The sequence below is a fragment of the Falco rusticolus genome, chromosome Z, assembly GCF_015220075.1.
Source record: "Falco rusticolus isolate bFalRus1 chromosome Z, bFalRus1.pri, whole genome shotgun sequence".
NCBI lineage: Eukaryota > Metazoa > Chordata > Aves > Falconiformes > Falconidae > Falco > Falco rusticolus.
In genome coordinates this window covers 57,951,079-57,972,098 of record NC_051210.1, presented here as the reverse complement: position 1 = coordinate 57,972,098, position 21,020 = coordinate 57,951,079, and the positions used below count along the sequence as shown (strand labels likewise).

Below are 21,020 nucleotides of genomic sequence, written 5' to 3'. Positions count from 1 at the left end.
TGTGCTACTTGTACTTTCTGAAGTATGGAGACTAGCGGGGTGAAGAAAGGCTAGATCATTTAGCACTATCTTGATCGATAGCTGATCTTGTTTGTTACTCTGTTGGACTGCTTATCTGAAGCTGTATACATGTGTGCACTTAAGATAAACTTAAGTCTTTGTATCCATGAAAGCTGTGGTCACTGACTGCCGTATGTTCCTAATTAAAAAGTGTTCTTCTCCATCTAGTCAGAGCATTAACAGGTAGTCCTCATAATCTTAGTAGAGGTCTTGAACCTCTCAAGGTTCTCAAACCTGTACCCCTAAAAGACGGTGAACTTGAGATGGTTTACTCTCATCTTTCCCTTTAATAAGCTAAAGATATTAATTGACTGAACATTCACATGCACATAAAGGTTCAAGTAACTTTTGGATCCCTGTATAGTCAGACTGGTGAACTGGTGTGTTCTGAAATATCTAAAAATGCCTGAACATTTCTGGCAAAAATGCAGATTAGCAGAGCATTGTCTTATGGGTGTAATACCATGTGAAACACTTTGAAAAGTGCTAAATGAGTATCAGACAATATGGAAGGCTTGTGACACTACTGGTAAGCTGTTAAAGAGTATGTTGGTCAATATTTTTGTAATGCTATTTAATAAGGGGTGATGTACATGGCTAAAGTAAACTTGGTGTCAGGTCTAATAATGCTGAGTCTTATGGTGACTGGAACTAAGCTACCGGAGTCAACATGCAGCTGGCTGTGCAGTAAATAACCAGTCTTACTGCTGTAGTGATTTAAAGAATCAGTCACCAGTATTTGAGTGAGCGGAGGTTATCTTTATTTGGCAGCACTGGGTGCATGGGGGATCGCTCCACCGAAGTCATGCACACTGAGGGGGTTTTTGAGTCCCCTCTTTAAACAGGCAACTCATACATATTCATTAATTTTCCAGGAACTCATTTACATATCTCACCAAACTAGTGACCATGATTTAAGTCCTTGTCTTTGCCATGTTGTATAAACAACAGGAACTTAGGACCAGATAGCCTTTTTAAAGATGACAGATGCAAGGACTTAGCAATTAGTACAACTGTCATGTTAGCAATAAGGGTCCTTGGATGTTTCCCAACTTTTAGATCAACATAAGTACATCCTATAGATAAGTAGTACATCATTCATCATTCAGTAAACAGGTGGGTTTCTAGTAGTAAACTCAAAGGTGTTATCAATTCACTTTGAAAACAACTGTGGTAGATCATTTCGATAGTGTACGCTTTCATTTAATAGAAAGAAGGGGAATGCCAGTGTTTGTAGCTGGCGGAATGAGACACAGCTTTCTGTGGCAATGGCAACATGTTTTTGCATGGTCTCCCTGAAAACAGGGTTGTTCATTGAGAGAGACACGTGTCAAGCTTTAGTTTGGTGGTAAATGCCCCTTCAAATCAGGGTAAGCTTTTGGTATCAAGAGCAAAGTACAAAGCTGCAATGTGGAAGTGGTGAGTGGTTGAACAGTTGACGCTTGCCAAATAGATCTACGTGCTGTTTGTTACTCATCAGCTCAAACAGTACTGTGCATTATCAGTTTAACAGGATACTCTGTATGCCTCCATATACCAAAGGCAGTCTTTTTTCTTTCAAAAATGACTTTGAAAGGGGTGGGTTTTCTTTGGTGATCTTTCATTACAGTGAAATGCACTGAGTTGATTTTAACAGACCAGACTCACACCTTAGCCATAGGGAGTAAATACTGCTTAGCCGCCTGGGTGGTGTGCACAAGTAGCAATGGTATGTATTCAGTAGCATTCAACAGTGGTAAATTCCTGGCTCTTTTGAGAGACACAAGACATGCATGCACACTTCACCACCATGTGCCTCTCCTGAAAAACAGAATAGCTGCAGGAGCTAATGTGACTCTGTTAGCTAGGGGTATTCTTTTAAAAACAGAACGACAAGACTTTGGGTCGTCATCTTTTTTTAATTCAATATCCACTTGCTATTATTGGAAACTCATAAGGTAACTCTTCTAATGTAATTTCTGCTGTAGGACAACAACAAGATCCTTTCCTCTCTCTGAAAATAGATAATACTTGCAAATATGCATTTGCTATCGCTTTAGTGTTATCTGGGTGAGTGGTCTTACTGCAGGGGAATCAAAATTCTGGTGTTTTGAGCATATGTATTTTAAACAAGAAGGAATGAAGAAAGGGTTAATATTTAACTGCTAGTATTTAAATGTCCTACATTGATTGGTACAAACACAGGCATCAGAAAATGTTGGGTGGGGGGGGAATAAAGGCAGGTGCATCTTTCTTCCCCCCAGTAATCTGAAATAATTTGTGGAGATTTGGGTATTACCTTAAAATTGCTGATTTCAACAAGGAAGTTCAGCTGAGGCTGTTCAGCTGGTAAGAACTGCTTGCCCTGATGTACATTATGATGCTGGTAGTGAAACTGGTTGATGTTGTAGGGAAGCTCTGCTTTCAGGGGAAGATCAGGTGGATTGCTCAAGCTATTAGACCTTTACTGGAAATAACAAAAATTTCTGCCTTTGAAAATTAATCAAATACGCTCTTTCAAGCAGGAAAGCTAAGCTGGGTATGTCTTACACATGCCATTATTCTAGCATTGTTACCAGCACAAACTAACTCTTCAATACATATGATATTGCTTGTCATTTAATGTTACTAAATTTGCTAAGTGTGCTTGTTGCTCGAAACTGTATTTCCTGAAAGAAGACTTTAGGGGAAAGCCAGTGAATCAGCAGTTGCAGTTGTACACAAGCATATGCTGCAGCAAACCTAAATGCTGTCACTTCCAAACTGTTGAAACTTCCCTTTCAGAGGACAGAAGAAAATTGTTCTTTGTCTTGGGCCCAAGAGTTGCAAAAGGATGCCATGTTCAAACAGCAGCTGTAAGTTGTAGCTTTATTAAGTAGTTATGACTTTCCAAAGCTGGACTGAAGCTGTCAGTCCATTCCAGCTCAACACACTTGATTAACTATAGACAATGCAGATTGTTTCACTTTGACCAGCCCAATCTTTCTTTGCCTGTGTGTTCCAGTTATGTTTCGTAACAATCACTTTGGCTTTGAAAATAGATACTATAATTCCCTGAAGAATGCCTCCTCATGGGGTGGAGGCCTGGGCATCTAATGGGACATGCTCTGAGCAGGAGGTGGTACTGGAGATATCTTGCAACCTAGTCATTCTGATTTCATGATAAAACCACATTTCTTGTATCTTTGTTCAATTCTTCCCTGCTTATGTTTTAGTATTTTCTACTTCACAGCAAAAGGATTCTTCACTCCTGTCTTGAAATCATCCTTTTTTAACAAGGTGAAGTTTCAATTTCCTTCTTTTCCTTCTTTTCACACTCTGTAAGTAAAAGATCTGGTTAAACTCTGTTGTCCTGAAGTTTTGCTTTATTTTTGCACTGTTAGAAGGTGCAGCTTCTGCTTATTTAGGTTCTTGTTTCTACGTGCCCCAAAATATGCTAAACAGGGTTAAGCAGAAAATACTTATTTCATGTGTTTAGTGGTATTAGTAGGTTTGAGGAAGTCTGTTGGGTAAACCTGCCATTTTGAAATGTAAAAAGAAAGTGCAGAGGTAAGCATCAACAGCTATTTAGACTACACTTCCCATAATCTAGTCAAACAATACATAAGACTAAAGGTTTGTGCAAGTGTATCTTAACCTTCAAAGACTTGCTGGGCTGGTTTTTGTTTTGATTGTTTAAAAAGAGGCCATCATGTCTGCTAGATGCATGTGTTTAACAGATCAAGAGTGTTCAGCTGACAGCACCAGCCATATATAGCCTCTTCTCTTGGAGTATTCATGTGAGTAACCAGGTGATGCACCTAGAGTTAAAAAATGCTCTATGTGTTTGGTCTTGGTCATGTGAAAAGGAAGTCTGCAATATGTGACCTGAGGCTGCAATTAGAAGCAAAACCTCTGTCACCTGGCTGGAAAGGTTTTCTGCCAGCTTCATTAATTTATAGTGTTTCAATATAAAATGCTTCCTGAAGGGTCATATCTTTTTAGAGCCCTGTGGTACACAGGCAGTCTGCAAACTTCTCGTTAACTGTCCTAGACTGTAGGGTGGCTTTGAGTGTGGAGTGCTTTTGGGTGGGGATATCATAGTTTTACATTTCTGCTGGTTTTATGGCTGCTACTTTGTGTCTGAACTGGACTATATGCAGATCTGTCAGAGGTCTGGTGGCAGAGTATGATTGTCACTGCCATGCAGAATAGGCAGGGAACACCTTGCCTTGTCTACCATCAGGTGGAAGTCTCCCTCCCCTCACTCAGCAGTGGTGCAAGGTCAGCTTTTGATGTGTTGCAATTCAAAGCAGGTTACAGTGAGTATATGGCTGTTCTCTTTAAGTCTTACATCACTCCATATACGCACTGTGGTGTCTGCAGGCAAGTAGCATCAGTGTTTTGAGCAGTCTGTGAGCTCTTAATACATGGGTGGCTTTTTCATGATTAATTCTTCAGGGATATACTGGTGTAAGGGAATCAGCAATGGGATTGGACCTCAGCAGCATGTAGAGAATACACGGGTCTACAAAATATTTTATTCTGAGGACTCACGTATTGAATGTGTTTCTGCAGTTGCCTGGACTTTTCATAGTACAGTGTGCAGTTAATGCACAAGGTTTTGCAGAAAGTGCTCCTACAGCTTGTGTAAAACACAGTGGTGCTGTCATGAAATGAGACAGTTTAGTTACTAGAAGACTGAGCTAGAATAGGCTACTAATCTGCTTGTTTTATCAGTAGTACACTATTTTAAGTCATGCTTACTGTAGGGAGGTTTTCACCTCCTTTTACTTGTTACCAAGCACCACACTGGCATCCTGTATCTTGTTCATACTTTTTTTTACCCCTCTGGAAAGCAGTAAGAACGAAAAAGGTGACCCACACATTAATGCACAACCTAATGATGGCCAACAGTATTACAGTCTTGTATGAAACTGGTGATAATGCTTATGCTAGAAGTCCTGAGCATTTTAGAGCCTGGATCCTTTGGTTTGCTCCTCTGGTGCACTACAGGCAGCCTTTCACAAACGTATCCCACTGGTTCCCAGGCTTTTCTTAAAGGGCAGGGTAGGTCAGCTTATTGTAGAGACCTGTGATATGCTTGAAGTTTTTCCTGTCATCTTGCACAGAGGGTGTTGGCTTTCAGCAAATAAAAACAGTCCGTTTCTTTTTGCAGAAATGAATGATACATTGGCAGATTAAGTTGAACTTAGTATTTTTAGTGATACTGTGTGTAATGTCAGGTAACATTTTAATTATCAAAGATTAGCTTTCTGAAAATTGCATTGCACAAAATAGTTCAACAAACTCTGGAGTAAGCCTGCTTAAACTTAAGCGTTATGATAGAGTAGGTGACTTGTTTCAAATGAAGTGTCTCTGTATCACTGCTGCAGGACTTTTCATGGGTTTGGAAGGGTTTAACTAGAACTTTGTTTCTTCTGATGCTTCTCAAAACGCCTATGCCTCCAGGGAAAACTGGTCTGGTGAGTACCTACTTCATGTGTACTCCTACAGGAAGAAATCCTGCCTGTTCATCTGGCTGATATATAAACCTCCTTTTCCTGATAAGCTGTATAGTTTGACAGCTGCAGACAAATGGCAGAGCTTTGAATGTGAAAAGTTGTCTCCTACTTGGACTCCTTCTTGAAGTCTCCTACTTGGTACTTGACAAGTGCCCAGTTTCTATGTCATGTATTAAGCATTCTTTTTTTTAAAAGCTAAATCATCTTGAGCCTAACTACTTCATGGTAGATGAAATTCTAAGAAATCTGTGCCTAAACATTTGTCAATTTGATGCTAATGACTTCGGACAATCTTAACTGGAAATTAACGTGGTGTTAATGAGTTCACTGTTTTGAATTGGCTGAGAGGTGTGACTTCAGAATAATTAAATCTCTATGAAAACTTCTGATTCACTGTCATTCTTTCAGCAATAGATGTCAATTTTATCCTCACTTAGCAATGAGTATAAAATGTAATTATAAAGGCTAAAGGTAAAACTGCGCTGTTTTTAATTGTCTGCCAAGGAAAGGAGGTTTTATAGGCACAGGGACTGAAGCAGAAACAGGGTAAGGGTTACTGTTGGGCTTTGACCAATAGTAACCTTTAGACGCGTCTCTTTCCTTTTTGCTACTTCCCTCTAGTGGTCACACAGGATATTGACTTGGGGAGGTTAAACACATGAACTTGTATGGTAACTTTTCAAATGCTTGTACTTAAGTAAACTAGCACAGAAGTAATATGGCGTGTATGGAAAACTAATCTGCCCAGTACCTGGCCTATCAGAATGCAGTGTATTATTATATCTTGTAATGGGAGGACATACTGTCGTGCTTCAAGTTGATCATTCAACAAGCTTGTAGAAATCGTCTGAGTTTCTATCCTTTTGGATATCCAAATGTGCTTTTAATATGAAACCTAATCATACAGAGTTTTTAGCATAATCTAAACTTGCTTCTAAAGTTTTTTGAGGTGGGAACTGCACTTTATGCATATTGTTGCCTTTCTGTATCTGGGACTAGGTCTTACATCTACACATCTGAAGTGCTAAGAAAATTTATCACTTAAACATCAATAACTTTAGAAGAATTTTGGTTTTATCATGTCAGACTGTTCTTGACCTACAAACTAACATGAAAATAATAGAATCAGGTAGTGCTATTTTTTCTAAACTAATTCATGTTTTCATTTAACTTTTAAAAAATGTTGGTATCTGTTGTGCTTCAGGTGTTTGACTTAAGATCTTGTAAATCTCTGCTTGTCATGCGGAACTTTTTTATAGTTATGTAGTTACCCTTTCAGAACTTTAGTTTGAAAGTGTCAATTATAGCGTGTTAACCTTCTGTAAAAAAAAAAAAAAAAACAACAACAAATTGCCTTTGAACAGAATTATTGCCTAGTTAGTTTGAGCTTAAGATGCAGAATCTTTATGTTGTCAAGTGGATGTATGGTTGGGATTGGGCATAAAGCTTCTACTGATGGCAGAATTCCATATGTGTAAAAAGCTTTTAAACCAGACTGGGCTTCATTTATAACCAAACATATTTTGACACAAGTAGGAGGACTGTTTTTATAAAACTTAAACCCTAGACAGCTTCAGGAATCTGAAGCTATATCAGGAACATGACAAAAAAATGCATGTCCTGGAGAGTCTCTTGATTTGTATAACCTTTTTTATTCAACTACCTGCAGTGTGCTTCCCTTGTTTTTGAGGGTAGTGGGTGTTGAGAGCTGATAAAAAGGGCTACAGCAAGAAGGAAATAAGAATAGGGACTAAGCTTTGAAAGTAAAGAAAAATGTGTTAATTTGATAGGGTGTGAGATGCAAAACAAGGACTGTTTAGAAAGTAAACTACTCTTTCCTTGCCTTTTCCCAAATCACTGTTCTGAGATTGCAGTTTAAACTGAATGTGTTCTCGTGATTTTTCCGGTCATTTTTTAAAATCCTCTGTCAAACAAATGAACTTTTCAGTCCTTGACAATTTCAACTTTCTTCATCCTCCAGTACTTGCTACTGGTGCATGCTCGGGTATGCCAAGCATTCTGATGGCTGAATGAATGTCTGAGGGTTGAAGGAAGCAGGGGGAGGGGGGGAAATCTGTTACTGTGTGTGTAGCAATAACAAGAAACTGTTAACTGTGCTAGGTAAACAAGAGATTTAGTGGTCTTTGTGGTTTTTTCAGAAGTATTTGATTGTTTTACTGCTTATTGGTAAGCCTGCTGATGGATATGTTCTATGTTGCTGTAAAAGTCTTTGTAGTCCATCTCTTCCTGTGTTTTGAATTGCAGGGGTACTTGATATAAAAATGTTTCTTCTGAATAAGTGAAGTGAAATCTTCTGAATTCCAGGACCAAAACTGGCTCAGACTTGCAACAAATAACTTTCTGCAAAGGTGAAAAAAGCCCTGCTGTTCAACTGTGGTGTCTCCTTTGAAATCGAGTTACGGTCTTTAGCCCAAGATTCTTCAGTCTAACACTGACTGTGGATGTGTTTTTCCACTTCTGTACAGAGGTGATATTAATGTAGTACTTCACAACTTTACATAGGTTAAACACACACACACCCCAATTGAAGTAAGGGGTAAACATTCCTTACTGCTGCTTTGAAGGATAAGAAAGATAGTACCTGAATGTCTGTTAACTGTGAACATAGTGTGTAGTTTAGTCCTTGAGACTGTTGGTAGGTACGAGCTTAGAGGCTCTGGCTGTGTGCTCTGTCCTAGCAGGACGCAGCTCTCCCTCTGCCCAGCTGTTGCTCTGTGGATGAGCGCTCAGAGGCAGCTTCCCGGGCTCCTGCCACCTCCCGGCTCTTCTGCCTGCTAGTGTTTTGTGCATTGTCCCTGGCAATTTTATTTTTTGTTATTGATTTTATTAATTAATATAAATATATAGTTTATATGATTGTTACCATTTTAGTGATTTTAATATTTGTATTGGATAAAATTATTTTATACATAGCAATTATGTAGCAATATTTAGTGTAACCATTAAATACAATTTAACTACTATGTAATGTTATATAACTGTTAAAAAGAGTGATATGGCAGGTGCTTTCAGTTAGGATCAGAACTGTTCTTTTTAAAGGCACAGTTGTGCAAGGTTTGTCCTTAAACCAAGATCAAGCAATATGTATTTGAAGGAACTAAGTCTTTAAACTATGACTATTCCCTCTAGCTTTCAAAGTACTAAAGCAAGTAAGAACACTTAATTCATTGCATTGGAAGGTGAGGCTAGAACATCAGTGCTTTTCCTGACAGTGTCTAATAGCACAGTGGAGACTTCTAGTTCTTGTGCAGCTCTAGAGATCTTACTTGTCCCTCTCCTGACAGCCCAAGTTCATAGGAGGGAAAAAGGGAGCCCTCTCCCAGTCTTGCTGTACAGTGCAAGCTGCTTTAGTTTTACTAAGTCAGTATACAGCAGAATGCAGTTATTGTCAGCTTGGGGTTTGGTGCTTTTGCTCAGGGAGCAGTTTTAGTCTGTAAAAATCACACTTTGATATAGTGGTTCCCAAGCCTCAGAAATAGGATGGTAAAGGCATTCTGTTGCTCACCTCTGTGGGCTCTTGGCCCATGCTGAGTGTCCTGGCTGTTCTTCGTTCAGCTTTTGTGGAATCTCAGCATTTAAAGATATTGAATAGTTTTCCTGTGTTCATTAACAGTTAAGAGAATTAATAGAATAACAGTATACGTACATGTAATTAAACATGGGTGTGTAGTATGTGGATAAAGATTATCAAAGTCCAGTCATTTACCTTTGGCTGCCCCTTTGTCAACTTGCATTCTCTCTGCAATAATTTGTATTGATACCACAGCCCTTCCTCCTTCTTCAGAATGCAGTATGTGGTTTCAGGGCTTATAAGCTTGTGTACTGCTCTAGCTCATGCAGCTGTTGGAGGCTTTATTGTCTGCAGGCAACACACAGTGACTTAGCAAAAGTATATGGAGTTTGAGAAGTAAAGACACGAGGTGATTCAACAAGTGAATATAGCAGTTACAATAGTCTTGGGGCTATATTGCTATAGTTTCTATTTTTTCAGTTGTCAAATACTTATTTTTCAATTCAGAATGCCTGGTGTTTTCCTCCTGTGTGTGGTGTGTTTATTTAGTATGGAATTGCACCATCTATCGCTGTTGAAGGAAAAACATCTCTACATATCTTTACCTGGTTCTGCAGTTGCAAAGATCATGTTACAAGCTTTTTTGCTTTCTAAGTAGTCTCCTGCACTGTGCTTGGGAGGGCTGTAGGTAGGGAAATCATCACCCAGCTGCAGTGACCTGAGCTGTGAAATTCTCATCTCTGCTTTCCTGCTAATAACTACGTTGGTTTTGAAACCTTAAATTTGCATTGTCAGTGGCTGTGAAACAATTGAAAAGTCAGACCTGCAGACACATGTTAACTGTATCTTTAACTTCAGTCCTCAGAAGTGCATCCTGAACTGCTCTACCTGTAGTGTCTGTCTGCAGCCATCCCTAGGTAGCCTTTCCATGGCTTGTCCTAGCAGTAACCCTTCTTTCTTCAATATATGTTGAAGTATGTGTAGCAAGTCTAAAAATAGCCCTTGGGACATTTATGTTTTACAGAGCTTGTCTGCTCAGTCTCCACAGAGTCTTTCGTAGGGCCTTATAGTTCTTTTCATTTTGCATTTTTACTTTTTTCTGCATTCTTGTTTTTCGTAAGATACTGTGGTTTGATTTCTTGGATGTTTTAGTAGGATTTTTCACAAGTAACTGCAGAGAACGTGATTAGAGTCACTGTATCCTAATGTCTGTTTCATCACCTCCTAGGGTGAGCCATATGCCTTAAGAGGGAGGAGCTGCCTGCTGCTTGTGTTATGTAAAAATAATAAATAATTTATAATGCTAACTGAAAATATCTGCCTTGGTGGACTAACATACACTGAAGTGCTTGACAGGCACTGATCTGAAACATAATCAATGTTAATTCCTTGAAGACATGGGAGAATAATTTGCTTTATTTGATTTTTCTTTTTAAGAGGGAGCTTTCCTGTGAGTGTGCTTTACTCAAGAGTATTATTGACCTACTTTAGCAGATCAGTGTGAGCCATAATGGAGTTCTGCAATATGATTCTGCAAATACTTAGCTGTTTTACTGAAAGCGACTTTTGTGACATACTGCCTTATTGCTGATAGCAGCAGCTGCTCCAGTAAAGAATCACATGAAGCTTTGGATCATGTGGCTCTTTCATCTGTCATAACGAAAGGATTAATGGATTTTGCGCACCACCTTAGAAAGCTGAAGGTGTTGCAATGAACTAACAAATGCTGGTTTAGTATAGCTTTGAAGCTACTATGTATGCATGGAATTTAAAAGAACTGCATCTATATACTGAGTGTGGTAACTTAGCGCTAATGCTTGGTAGTATGAATTGATACAACTTCTGCAAGTTATTTTGTTTACAAGTGGAGACTGTTAGCATCTATCACATAGACTTTTACCTGCTTTTCTGAATTTTATCTTGGGAAATCAAAAATCGTGTAAACAGAAGAAGCTTGTGTCAACACTCCTCTTCTCAATGTAATTGAGTATTTCTGCAGTGAATAGTTAATGATGATCTGCTTTGCAAGATATAAATGCGGCAGTGACCTGCTCTCGTTTAGATGTTGCGGTAGTAGAATGGTGGGGCTTTGCATGATGCATGCTTTCATTGTTTGTGTTAAGCTGCTTGCATGTGTCTGCTGTGAGCTGGATGGCTTGTCTCTGTAGCAGTTGTAAAGGAATACTTGTTTTCTGATTCTTCTGACAAATAAGTATTCTTGATGTTATTTTCACTTTTTCTCCTTGGCTATTAAAACATAATTGTCTAAGACAGTTTTGTGAACATGGTCTGTAAATGCACATGCTTTGGATTAATTTTGTCTGCTGTTCCATCTGCTGAATTTGCTCCTTGGTTGCAAACAGTTAAAACTGCCAAAATGCTTTTTATGTAGCACCCTTCTATTGGTTGGGTTTGCAGGCTGATAGCTGTATACAGCTGAGAGCCATATATGGCTGTCTTGTATACAATCCTGAAGCATAGATAAACTGTTCAGTAGAATTATTAATCACAAGCATAAATGACAGTCAAAGGTACCTTAAAAAATACAAGCTTACATAATGATATGGAAAGAAGTGGGGGTGTTTTTTCACCCTCAGCTTTTATTTTATGAACTAAATTAACTGAGCATTAACTGTAGGAGTAAAGCTGGAAGAAAATGATTTAAATCAAATGTAAAATATAAGTCACCAGATTTTCTGCTTCTAAGATTGCATCTATTCTTGTAAGCTTAAGTAGTACTATTAAGATGTGACAGATTAAAACTTCAGATAGAGAAATGAGCAAGTTTTACTTTGTAAGTTGAAATGCAGGTTCTTACTTAAAGGAGAAAGCAATCACAAGATATTTGCTGTCCTTAGTTAAAATGCTCTGACCTCAATGCAATGGCTATTTTGGCTCATTTTAAAATAAATTGGTTCATGAAGTCATATCCTGATAAAATGAAATTTACCTTTCCTAGTGTGTAAAACTTACTGAGAAAATTGAATGAGTTCCCACTGTCAAACTGTAGTAAAAGCACATTCAGTCATCTTAATATTTGTAGCATATTTAATAAATACTGAGGTTACTAGTAGAATAGTGAAGTTTGTTTAGATTTGCATTTAGAGGAAATCTTTAAAGAAATGTTTCATGCCTCAAGGTGTTGTGTGACTTAAAATGCTCTTCTGAGGTCTATGTTTATCAAACACTTCTGAAACAAAATAATAGTATGCCCAAAACTCTCCATTTTTTAAGAAAATCCTTTTGTTCCCTTAGCCACTTTGATTTTAATTGTCAAGCCTTTGGAGGACTTAAAGGCCATTAAAGAAAGCCAAAAGCCCTTACTGCAATATTTGAAAAAAAACCTAAAGCTTCATTTTTTGGCTTCTGTTATGCTTAAAACTACAACCCAGTGAATTAAAGTTATAATCTTTGCACTGAATTGCATTGCAATTCAAAATATGATCCAATATCCCAAATACATTACCAAAGCCAGGTACCAAAGCATAACACTTGAAATATATTGGATACATCGTGCTTTTTTAGACTGAGTGTTTTTAAGGAAAAGTCTATTCCAATAGATATTTTAAAGCCATACTTTAAAACACATATCAGGAATAATTCTTAAAAAGTAGAACTATTACCACTTTGATTGCTACACTTGTGTAGCTATTTTTCTAGGACTCTTGCTCAGTATAAAATAGTTTAAATGCATGGTTTATACCAGAAATTACTAAATTATTAATACATCCTTATAGTATGGCTTCATAAGAAAACTTTTCATTTCAGTCTAAGCTGTCATTAAATATAAACTTCTATTTCTGCTAGTTCAGATATGTTGCAGTATTTCTGATTTTTTGTGAAGTGAAATTAAGATGTGCCTCATTAAATCTTTTGAATTTCAAGTACCTGTTTTAAAGAAAAAAAAAATCAAGTTCATGACCAATTAGCCACCTTCTATCTAGACTTGTAAGTACAGTTAGAAAAAGGTACTCAATTTCTTGGTCATTCATTTTTCAGCTCCACTTCTACTTTTGATACTCATTCTATTTCTCTTCTGTTTCCCCAGTGGTTTCTTGTCTTGTACCTCGGTCTTTAAATGGGCCAGATAAAAATTGACTCTTGGCTCCTTCTTGCTTGGTTTCGTGGGATAGTATCATTCAGTCTTGTTCATTGAGGAATTTTGTTGAGAATTCGGGGACTTGTATTTTTCTTTTTGGTTATGCCTTCACTTCCCCAAACTTCTGCTTCTCTGCCACTGCTCCTTTGTAACCCAAACATACATACTTTGTCCCACACATTGCAGTATTGTCCAAATCCTCCAGTTTTAACCCACGCATCAAACAACTTTTTGTCCTTTCTCCCTGTTTTTAATACTCTTTATATGCATCTTGCATGGTTAATGGTTAGATTTCATGATTGATTTTAAAGGTCTTTTTCAACCTAAATGATTCTGTGATCAGCCAGCATGCATTTATGAAAGGCAGGTCCTGCTTGATGAACCTGATCTCTATGACAAGATGACCGGACTAGTGGATAAGGGAAAGGCTGTGGATGTTGCCTACTTGGACCTTAGTAAAGCCTTTGACACCATCTCCCACAGCATTCTCCTGGGGAAACTGGCTGCTCATGGTGTGGACGGGTGTGCTCTATGCTGGGTTAAAAGCTGGCTGGACAGCTGAGCTCAGAGAGTCATGGTAAATGGAGTTACATCCAGTTGGTGACCTGTCACGGGTGGTGTTCCCCAGGGCTCAGCACTGGGGCCAGTCCTGTTTAATATCTTTATTGATGATCAATGATCTGGATGAAGGCATTGAGAGCACCCTCAGCAACTTCGCAGACGACACCAAGCTGGGCAGCAGCGTTGCTCTGCGGGAGGGCAGGAGGCTCTGCAGAGGGGTCTGGACATGCCGGACCGATGGGCCGAGGCCAGCTGGATGAGGTTCAAGAAGGCTCCGTGCCGGGTCCTGCACCTGGGTCACACCAGCCCCACACAGCGCTACAGGCTGGGGCAGAGCGGCTGGAAAGGGCCTGGTGGGAAAGGGCCTGGGGGTGCTGGTCGGCAGCCGGCTGGGCATGAGCCAGCAGTGTGCCCAGGTGGCCAAGGAGGCCAGCAGCACCCTGGCTTGTGTCAGGAGCAGTGTGGCCAGCAGGGCAAGGGAAGGGACTGTCCCCCTGCACTGGGCACTGGTGAGGCTGCACCTCGAACCCTGTGTTCAGGTTTGGGCCCCTCACTGCAGGAGGGACGTAGAGGGGCTGCAGCGTGTCCAGGGAAGGGCCACGGGGCTGGGGAAGGGTCTGGAGCACAAGGCTTGTGAGGAGCAGCTGAGGGAACTGGGGTGGTTTAGCCTGGAGAGGAGGAGGCTCAGGGGGGGGACCTTACTGCTCTCTACAGCTGCCTGAGAAGCGGCTGTAGGCAGGTGGGGGTGGGTCTGTTCTCCCAGATGAGTGACAGGATGAGAGGAAGCATCCTCAAGTTAGTCCAGGGGAGGTTTAGGTTAGATACTAGAAAAACTTTCTTTACTGAGAGGGTTGTCAAGCATTGGAAGAGGCTGTGCAGGGCGGTGGTGGAATCTCCATCCCTGGAGGCCTTCAAACAACTGTGTAGATGTGGTGCTTTGGGATGTGGTTTAGTGATAGCCTTGGTAGTGCTGGTATAACGGCTGTACTTGATGATCTCAAATGTTTATTCCAACCTAAATGATTCTATGATTCTGTCAGCACTCTCCTGCCTTCAAGTCAATGCACTTTCAATTTTTCCATAAAAAGTACAATAGCTAGAATTTGCTTCTTGTTTTGTATCATTTGTTTCATCCCCTTTTCCCTGCCCCATCTGAATTTCTGTGCTACTGCAGAATTTCATATTTTTGGTAAAAGTCTTTTACAGTGTTGTCACTGTCTGCTTGAATCAGACATACCTATTTACAGTATTTTAATTGTTGCTCTGAACCATCTGGTTTTCTTACATTTTCTTTCAGTGTTTTTCTTCTCCTCTGCCATACACAGGCCATTTACGTTAACCTTTAGGGAAGTATTTTTCTTGCAGTTCCTTAGTATCTGATTCTGATTTGTGAGGAAATTTGTCAAACTTTGTATTTTAAGATCTTTTAAATGTTATTTTAATAGACATGTTTTTCTTTTTTCATTATTTAGTTACTATTGATTTTTTTCTCCCTCTTGATTTTAGTATCTCATCTTGCTTTATGTAGAATTCTTTCAAGTGTAAAAAGTAATTGCAGTCTAGTATAATGAATTTGGCTACAAAAGCCTGGAAAAAGGAAAAGAAGAACTTGGCAGCAGTAATTGTCTGTTTTTCTGTGATCTGTTTTGTTGCTTTTAAAAATAAAATGGCACTATATGAACCAGTGGAAGGATTGATTGAGACTGATTGTCTTCAAACTGAACCATGTTAATCCCTGATTAATTGTGGAGTACTGTAGGTTTTTGAATGCTGTGTGAAAATTGATTGTTAGGGATTACATAAAGCAAGATAATGGAATATTGTCCTTTTCTTGAACCCTTAAATATGTATTTCCTTTTTATTTTGCAGGCATATAATCAGTTGTAGATAATTAATCTTTTACAGATGACTACAATAACAAAAAAGTAGATTCATAGTAACTTTACTGATGCTGTGTCAACATCCTGAATATGCAGGTGCAATTTGAGTTAAGCCCCTGCTGCTTCCTGACATGAGTTTTGCTTTCATAATTTCTTTTTTATTAAAAGCCTCAGCACTCTAGTTTTGTGCATGGTTTGTTTTTCAGACGGAATCAGGATATGGATCAGAATCAAGTTTACGACGCCATGGCTCCATGGTGTCTCTTGTTTCTGGAGCAAGTGGATACTCTGCAACATCCACCTCTTCGTTCAAGGTTAGTGAATAAAGTTTTCATAGTATTGGTGTGTAAATAACACATGCAACTCGAAAAGAAGGAATATATGTGAAGCCTCATTCACACAATTATGGAAAAAATACAGATTTGGTTTACTGTATGTGTTAGTAATTCATCATAGAGGAAGCTCGCTTGCGCTGCTTTGCAGTTGTCCATCATAAACTGTTGTCATTTCCCAATGGCAAGAAAATCAAAACCTGTAGGAGCATTTATTAACTGTTCCTCACTTACTCCTCAGAATAGCAGGCCCTCTAAATGAATGCTGATTCTATGACTTAATAAATATGATTAACCTGATAGACAGATGACGGCTTTCCTTGTCTCATGTGTGTATGTATTTAACACATGAACTTGAGCAGGCTGTACTTCTGGGAGAGTAGAAGAGAATCAACAAAAGAAAGGCGAGTAAAGACAGGAATAAAGATCCTGAACTAGAGCTGACTGTTTTCAGGTCAATAGGCATAAAGTTGGGAGCATGTAAGATCACATTTTATAAGCTGATATTGAATGCTGTGAAGTAGCAGTCAAGGAAAAATTGACACTAGTGGACAAAATGAGTAAGGAACACTTTGTATACAGTTTCTTGCACTCTTCTAATATTAACAGCATTTCATAGCTGCTGCTAAGATGTCCATAGTGGTGTTGAGTTTGTTCTTCATAGCTGCAGAAATCTAATGTTTTATTTATTTATACATTGAACTATTGCAGAGTATCTAGAAGCATTTCAGGCTTTTTTCTCTTGTATATTCAGAAGGGCCATAGCTTGCGTGAGAAGCTTGCAGAAATGGAAACCTTCAGAGATATCTTGTGTAGACAAGTTGATACTTTACAGAAATACTTCGATGCCTGTGCAGATGCAGTTTCCAAAGATGAACTCCAGAGGGATAAAGGTAAAATTGTAACTGAAAACTCTTACCTCTGTAACATTCAGCTTTTTACACAGTAATAGCCCTTGAAATAGTTACTATAGCATCTGATGCCATGTAAATAAAATACGTATCCTAAATTTATGCTTTATTATAGGGGTCAATCATAGCTATTTCTGCATAGTGTTAACGACTTCCACTTCAGAAGCTGGCCACCTGTAAAAATCTGCTTAAGTTTATATTAATTTGTAGCTGTCAGCTGTACAAAAGAAATGCTCTTTTAAGCATTTGATATTATAGAACAATAGTTTAACCTTATAAGATTAATTCAGGTTCATTGCTGTGTCTCTTACCTTTTCTTTTGAAAAAACAAAACAAAACAAAAAAACAATAGGATATTTGGTTTGATATGAACAGTACATTCTTTAAAAAAGACAAAGGTGCTGCTATAATGAATGCTCCTTAGATGTATGGGCTGGAAGTAGAGCACTGAATGTACATTTGAGGCCCTAATAGACTCACATGTGGATGTCTACATATCTCTGAATTGCTCTTCCCAAAGCACAGCTTTTTATGGTATCCATACACACGCCTGAGGCATTTATATTCATTTCTGGGTTTGTTCTGTTCAAGTTACCTGAAAGTTTTGCTAGTAAGAAAGTGGTAGGTAAGTACAATTACACTTCTTGGTGAACTTCCTAGTGTAAATAATAGATAGTTGCTGAATCATGGCTCCCTTGTTATCCAGATGTAACACCAAAATACTGTTGATTTATCATAGAGTATTTACCATAGAATCAAGTGCTAAACTTCAACATTGAGCAAATGTTAGTATCCTAATGCTTTCTGACACTAATGTTGATAGAAGTCTTGGGTCAAAAAAAAGGGGGGAGAGGGCAGGGTGTTTGTGACTTATTATAGGAAAAAAATTCTTAAATGTCATTTAGCCATGAAGGTGCTCTTAATTCTTTCTTGCACACTAAAGAATTGGAAAAGCTTTCTCACTCCCATAACACACTCTTTCTCAAATTTAGTGGTAGAAGACGATGAAGATGATTTCCCTACAGTGCGTTCCGATGGGGATTTTGTACATAATAGCAACAGCAGTAAGGAAAAGTGTAAGTGTCTTCCAACTTTTTCACTGAACATTCATATGAATGGTGTGATAAGCCTGGCAGAACATGGATATTTATATTTTTTCTCAGAAGAAAATGGCAAGAGTAGTTATTTAAATGTATGTGACAGGAAGTTCTTACTCACGTTGTCATTCATTAGCTGCTTTTCATGGTTCTAAGCCTTTCTTAATTCACACAAATATTAATGCAAGCCTGTCAAGCTGGAATTTCCTGTTCTGTGTCCAAAGCAATTTTCACTACAAAATACTGTTGAAACAGATGTCATTCAGGTGTGGGAACTGAGATTTGGAACAGGTAATTGCAGTTTTTCTTGCAAGTGTTACCTGCTTTAGGTGTGTACTCGAGCACAATGCTTTTCTAGTTAGGTATGTCCTGGTATGGTTTTCCCAGGTTCTATGACTACATAATGGTTAAAGTCAAGGGTTACTGATTCTCATTCGTCATAGTTCTAGCAATTTTTTGCTGTATTTTCCATTGTTATGATGAACATTTCTGATATTATGATTTTTAATCTTAAATGATCCATGCAGTAAATATGAAGAACTCGTGCAAGTCTTGTTGTTCTAGAAATCTAATACTTCTGGCCTGGCAGAAGTTGTCGGTACATTTAAAATCTGTTTGCATTCTTCTTAGTCAGGAAACAACAGAAAGGCTGAAATATTTTAGCGTTTACATTCTCTATTTACACTTCTGTTAGTCCTAAGGTATTTCTTAGACTTAGATTCACAAAATTTTCAAGTTGCACTGCCTCTAGTTTCAAATTTCATGTAATCTCCCAAAGACTAGTCAAAAGTGTTTTTTAAATGTAAAAACTTTAATCGAGAACCTAGAAAATATATGGACAAAATAAGCCTTTTCTGTGTCTTCAGTTTTCTTTTTGTTTGGCTGTTGCCCCTATGTGTTAAAGCTTACTTGTTCTAGAGCATAGCCAAAACTGTTATGAGGAAGGGGAATGGAAGGAGCTTTCAGGATACTTTCAGAGTTCATCATATGATTAGATTTTTTTTTTCAATTATATGAAGGGGGGCTTGCTGTACTGGGAATTAATCATAACAGTGATTTCAGAGGTTAAATAGCGTGTAAAAGAGGTTTCGCGTAAGGCTTTCATGCCTCTTATCACTAGAGTTAAACAAGCTTATAATGCCTACCTGTAAGCAAATGCACAATTGCACGAACCTCCACTAACCCTATTGTGTATATAAATGTACATTTTTTTGTGGACATTAGTTTGTCAGAACAAATTTCAGAAAAGTCTTCTCTAAAAAAATGTTAAGTAAGAGTTTAATTTCACTGTGTGATTCATTTTGAAGGAGATGTCTTTGTCAAACTTAATTTTTGTGGATCATGTAGGAGTTTCAGCTTAATTTACCTTTAGAACATCTCTTCATATCTATCTACGTTCTTCTAGTGTATCTGCTATATATACACATATGATATGGGGAATGTCATTAGGAAAGTCTGTATTTTTAGTACATCTGGTTATCTCAGAATATTTAAATTTGAAGTAGTTCACTCCCTTTTTTTATCACCTGTTTAATAGGAATTTGAAGTGATACACATTTGTCTTGTGAAAAGTTCTGTATCAAGTCTTTAGGGGGACATAGATGCTAAGAATGGGTACCTGTATATAAACTCGCTCACTGCAGAACATTTCTGCAGCCCCTTGTGTTTTACAGAACTAATCCAGTTACGATTCCTGATTGCATTAAATTTATTTTCCATCAATTATTTCTTTGAAAAGCTTTATCTCCATTTCAGTTTTTCTGTGGCTCATTTTGATTTCTGAGAGCTAAATCCATTAAATATTTAGTAGCAGAGTGCTGCAGAGCTTGATTACAAATGAAAAATTAGAGTCTCTGCCCTAAAGGAGAATCATAAGTGGAAAGTGGCGCAGTGAGGGAAGTAGATGTCTTGGGTTGAGGCAGCCATGCCCATGTATTGGGCAGTGAACTACTCGGTTTAACTGATAATGAAAGGTTTAACTTCATCTTCCCCCTTTTCTAAAGCTTAGTCTCAGATCAGCTGTTAAGATTCTTTGGTTTCTCAAATTTCAGGTTCACTTTTTGAAGTCTTTATTCAGTCCTGGAAGGACTGGAACAATCTTTTTAACCGTAGCTGAGAAGTGTTTTCCTGTTTTTGCGGAGCTGCTCAGCAGTCATTGTTGCAGGAAGTGAGAAGCATGGGTTCAACCTCTTAGTCAGCCTACTATGATACGAAACAGTGTTTGAGCCCACTGTTCAAACCACTAGTGCACCAATCCAATGCTCGAAGCATTATTTAAGGCTGACTTAGGGAACTATGTTCACATTGTCTTTTGAAATTTCTTCCTCTGCACCTCCCCTGGGTGGGAGAAGAAAGTTAACATGACTATGGAGATTTGTGTACAACAACTCTGAAGAAGTAGTTCTGGATAGGGAGGGGTTTTCTTTTCTTTGTTCTCTAGGATATTTGAGTGAAGACCTAGGAAGAATACTGTGAAGTTGTTCAGATTTATTGGTCACTTTCCAGTTAATATCTGGTAAATGAAACAAGTTGCATGTACAAAACACCAAGGGAGAGATTGGCTGAGCAATATTTACCCATTGGGAATCCTAGATTCTAATGATTTGAAGAATCAGTAATATGCAGGCGAGCGGAGGTTATCTTTATTCGGCAGCGCTGGGTGCATGGGGGATCACTCCACCAAAGTCATGTACACAGAGAGGACTTTTCAGTCCCCCATTTATACAAGCAACTCATACCTATTCATTAGTTTTCCAAGAAATTGTTTACATATTCATTACAATTCTGAGAATTCATTTACATATCTCATGCCTGCGCAATGTCCTTGAGGAGTTGTCTCTACGCAGACTCTATTCCTTAGCGGCCATGTTTAAAGTTTTCATCTTTGCCATGTTGCATGTACAACAAGAATCTAAGACAAAATATCCCTTCTAAAGACAACCAACCCAAGGACTTAGCAGTCTGTACATCCATCATGTGGCAATAAGGGTCCTTAGACATTTCCCGACTTTTAACTAAACATAGGTGTGTCATCCTTTAGATAAGTGGTACAGCATTCTCTATTC

General features: G+C 38.5%; 1 protein-coding gene across 2 annotated transcripts in view; it reads left to right on the top strand.

Annotated features, from left to right (window-relative positions):
• Nucleotides 1-21,020, top strand: part of CERT1 (ceramide transporter 1) — an 80,571-nt gene that overhangs the window by 33,440 nt on the left and 26,111 nt on the right. For both annotated transcript variants that reach the window (XM_037373238.1, XM_037373237.1), the window contains exons 4-6: nucleotides 15,822-15,929; nucleotides 16,702-16,840; nucleotides 17,851-17,934. In XM_037373238.1, coding sequence (XP_037229135.1) covers nucleotides 15,822-15,929; nucleotides 16,702-16,840; nucleotides 17,851-17,934 — 331 coding nt within the window. The remainder of the gene's footprint in view (nucleotides 1-15,821; nucleotides 15,930-16,701; nucleotides 16,841-17,850; nucleotides 17,935-21,020) is intronic.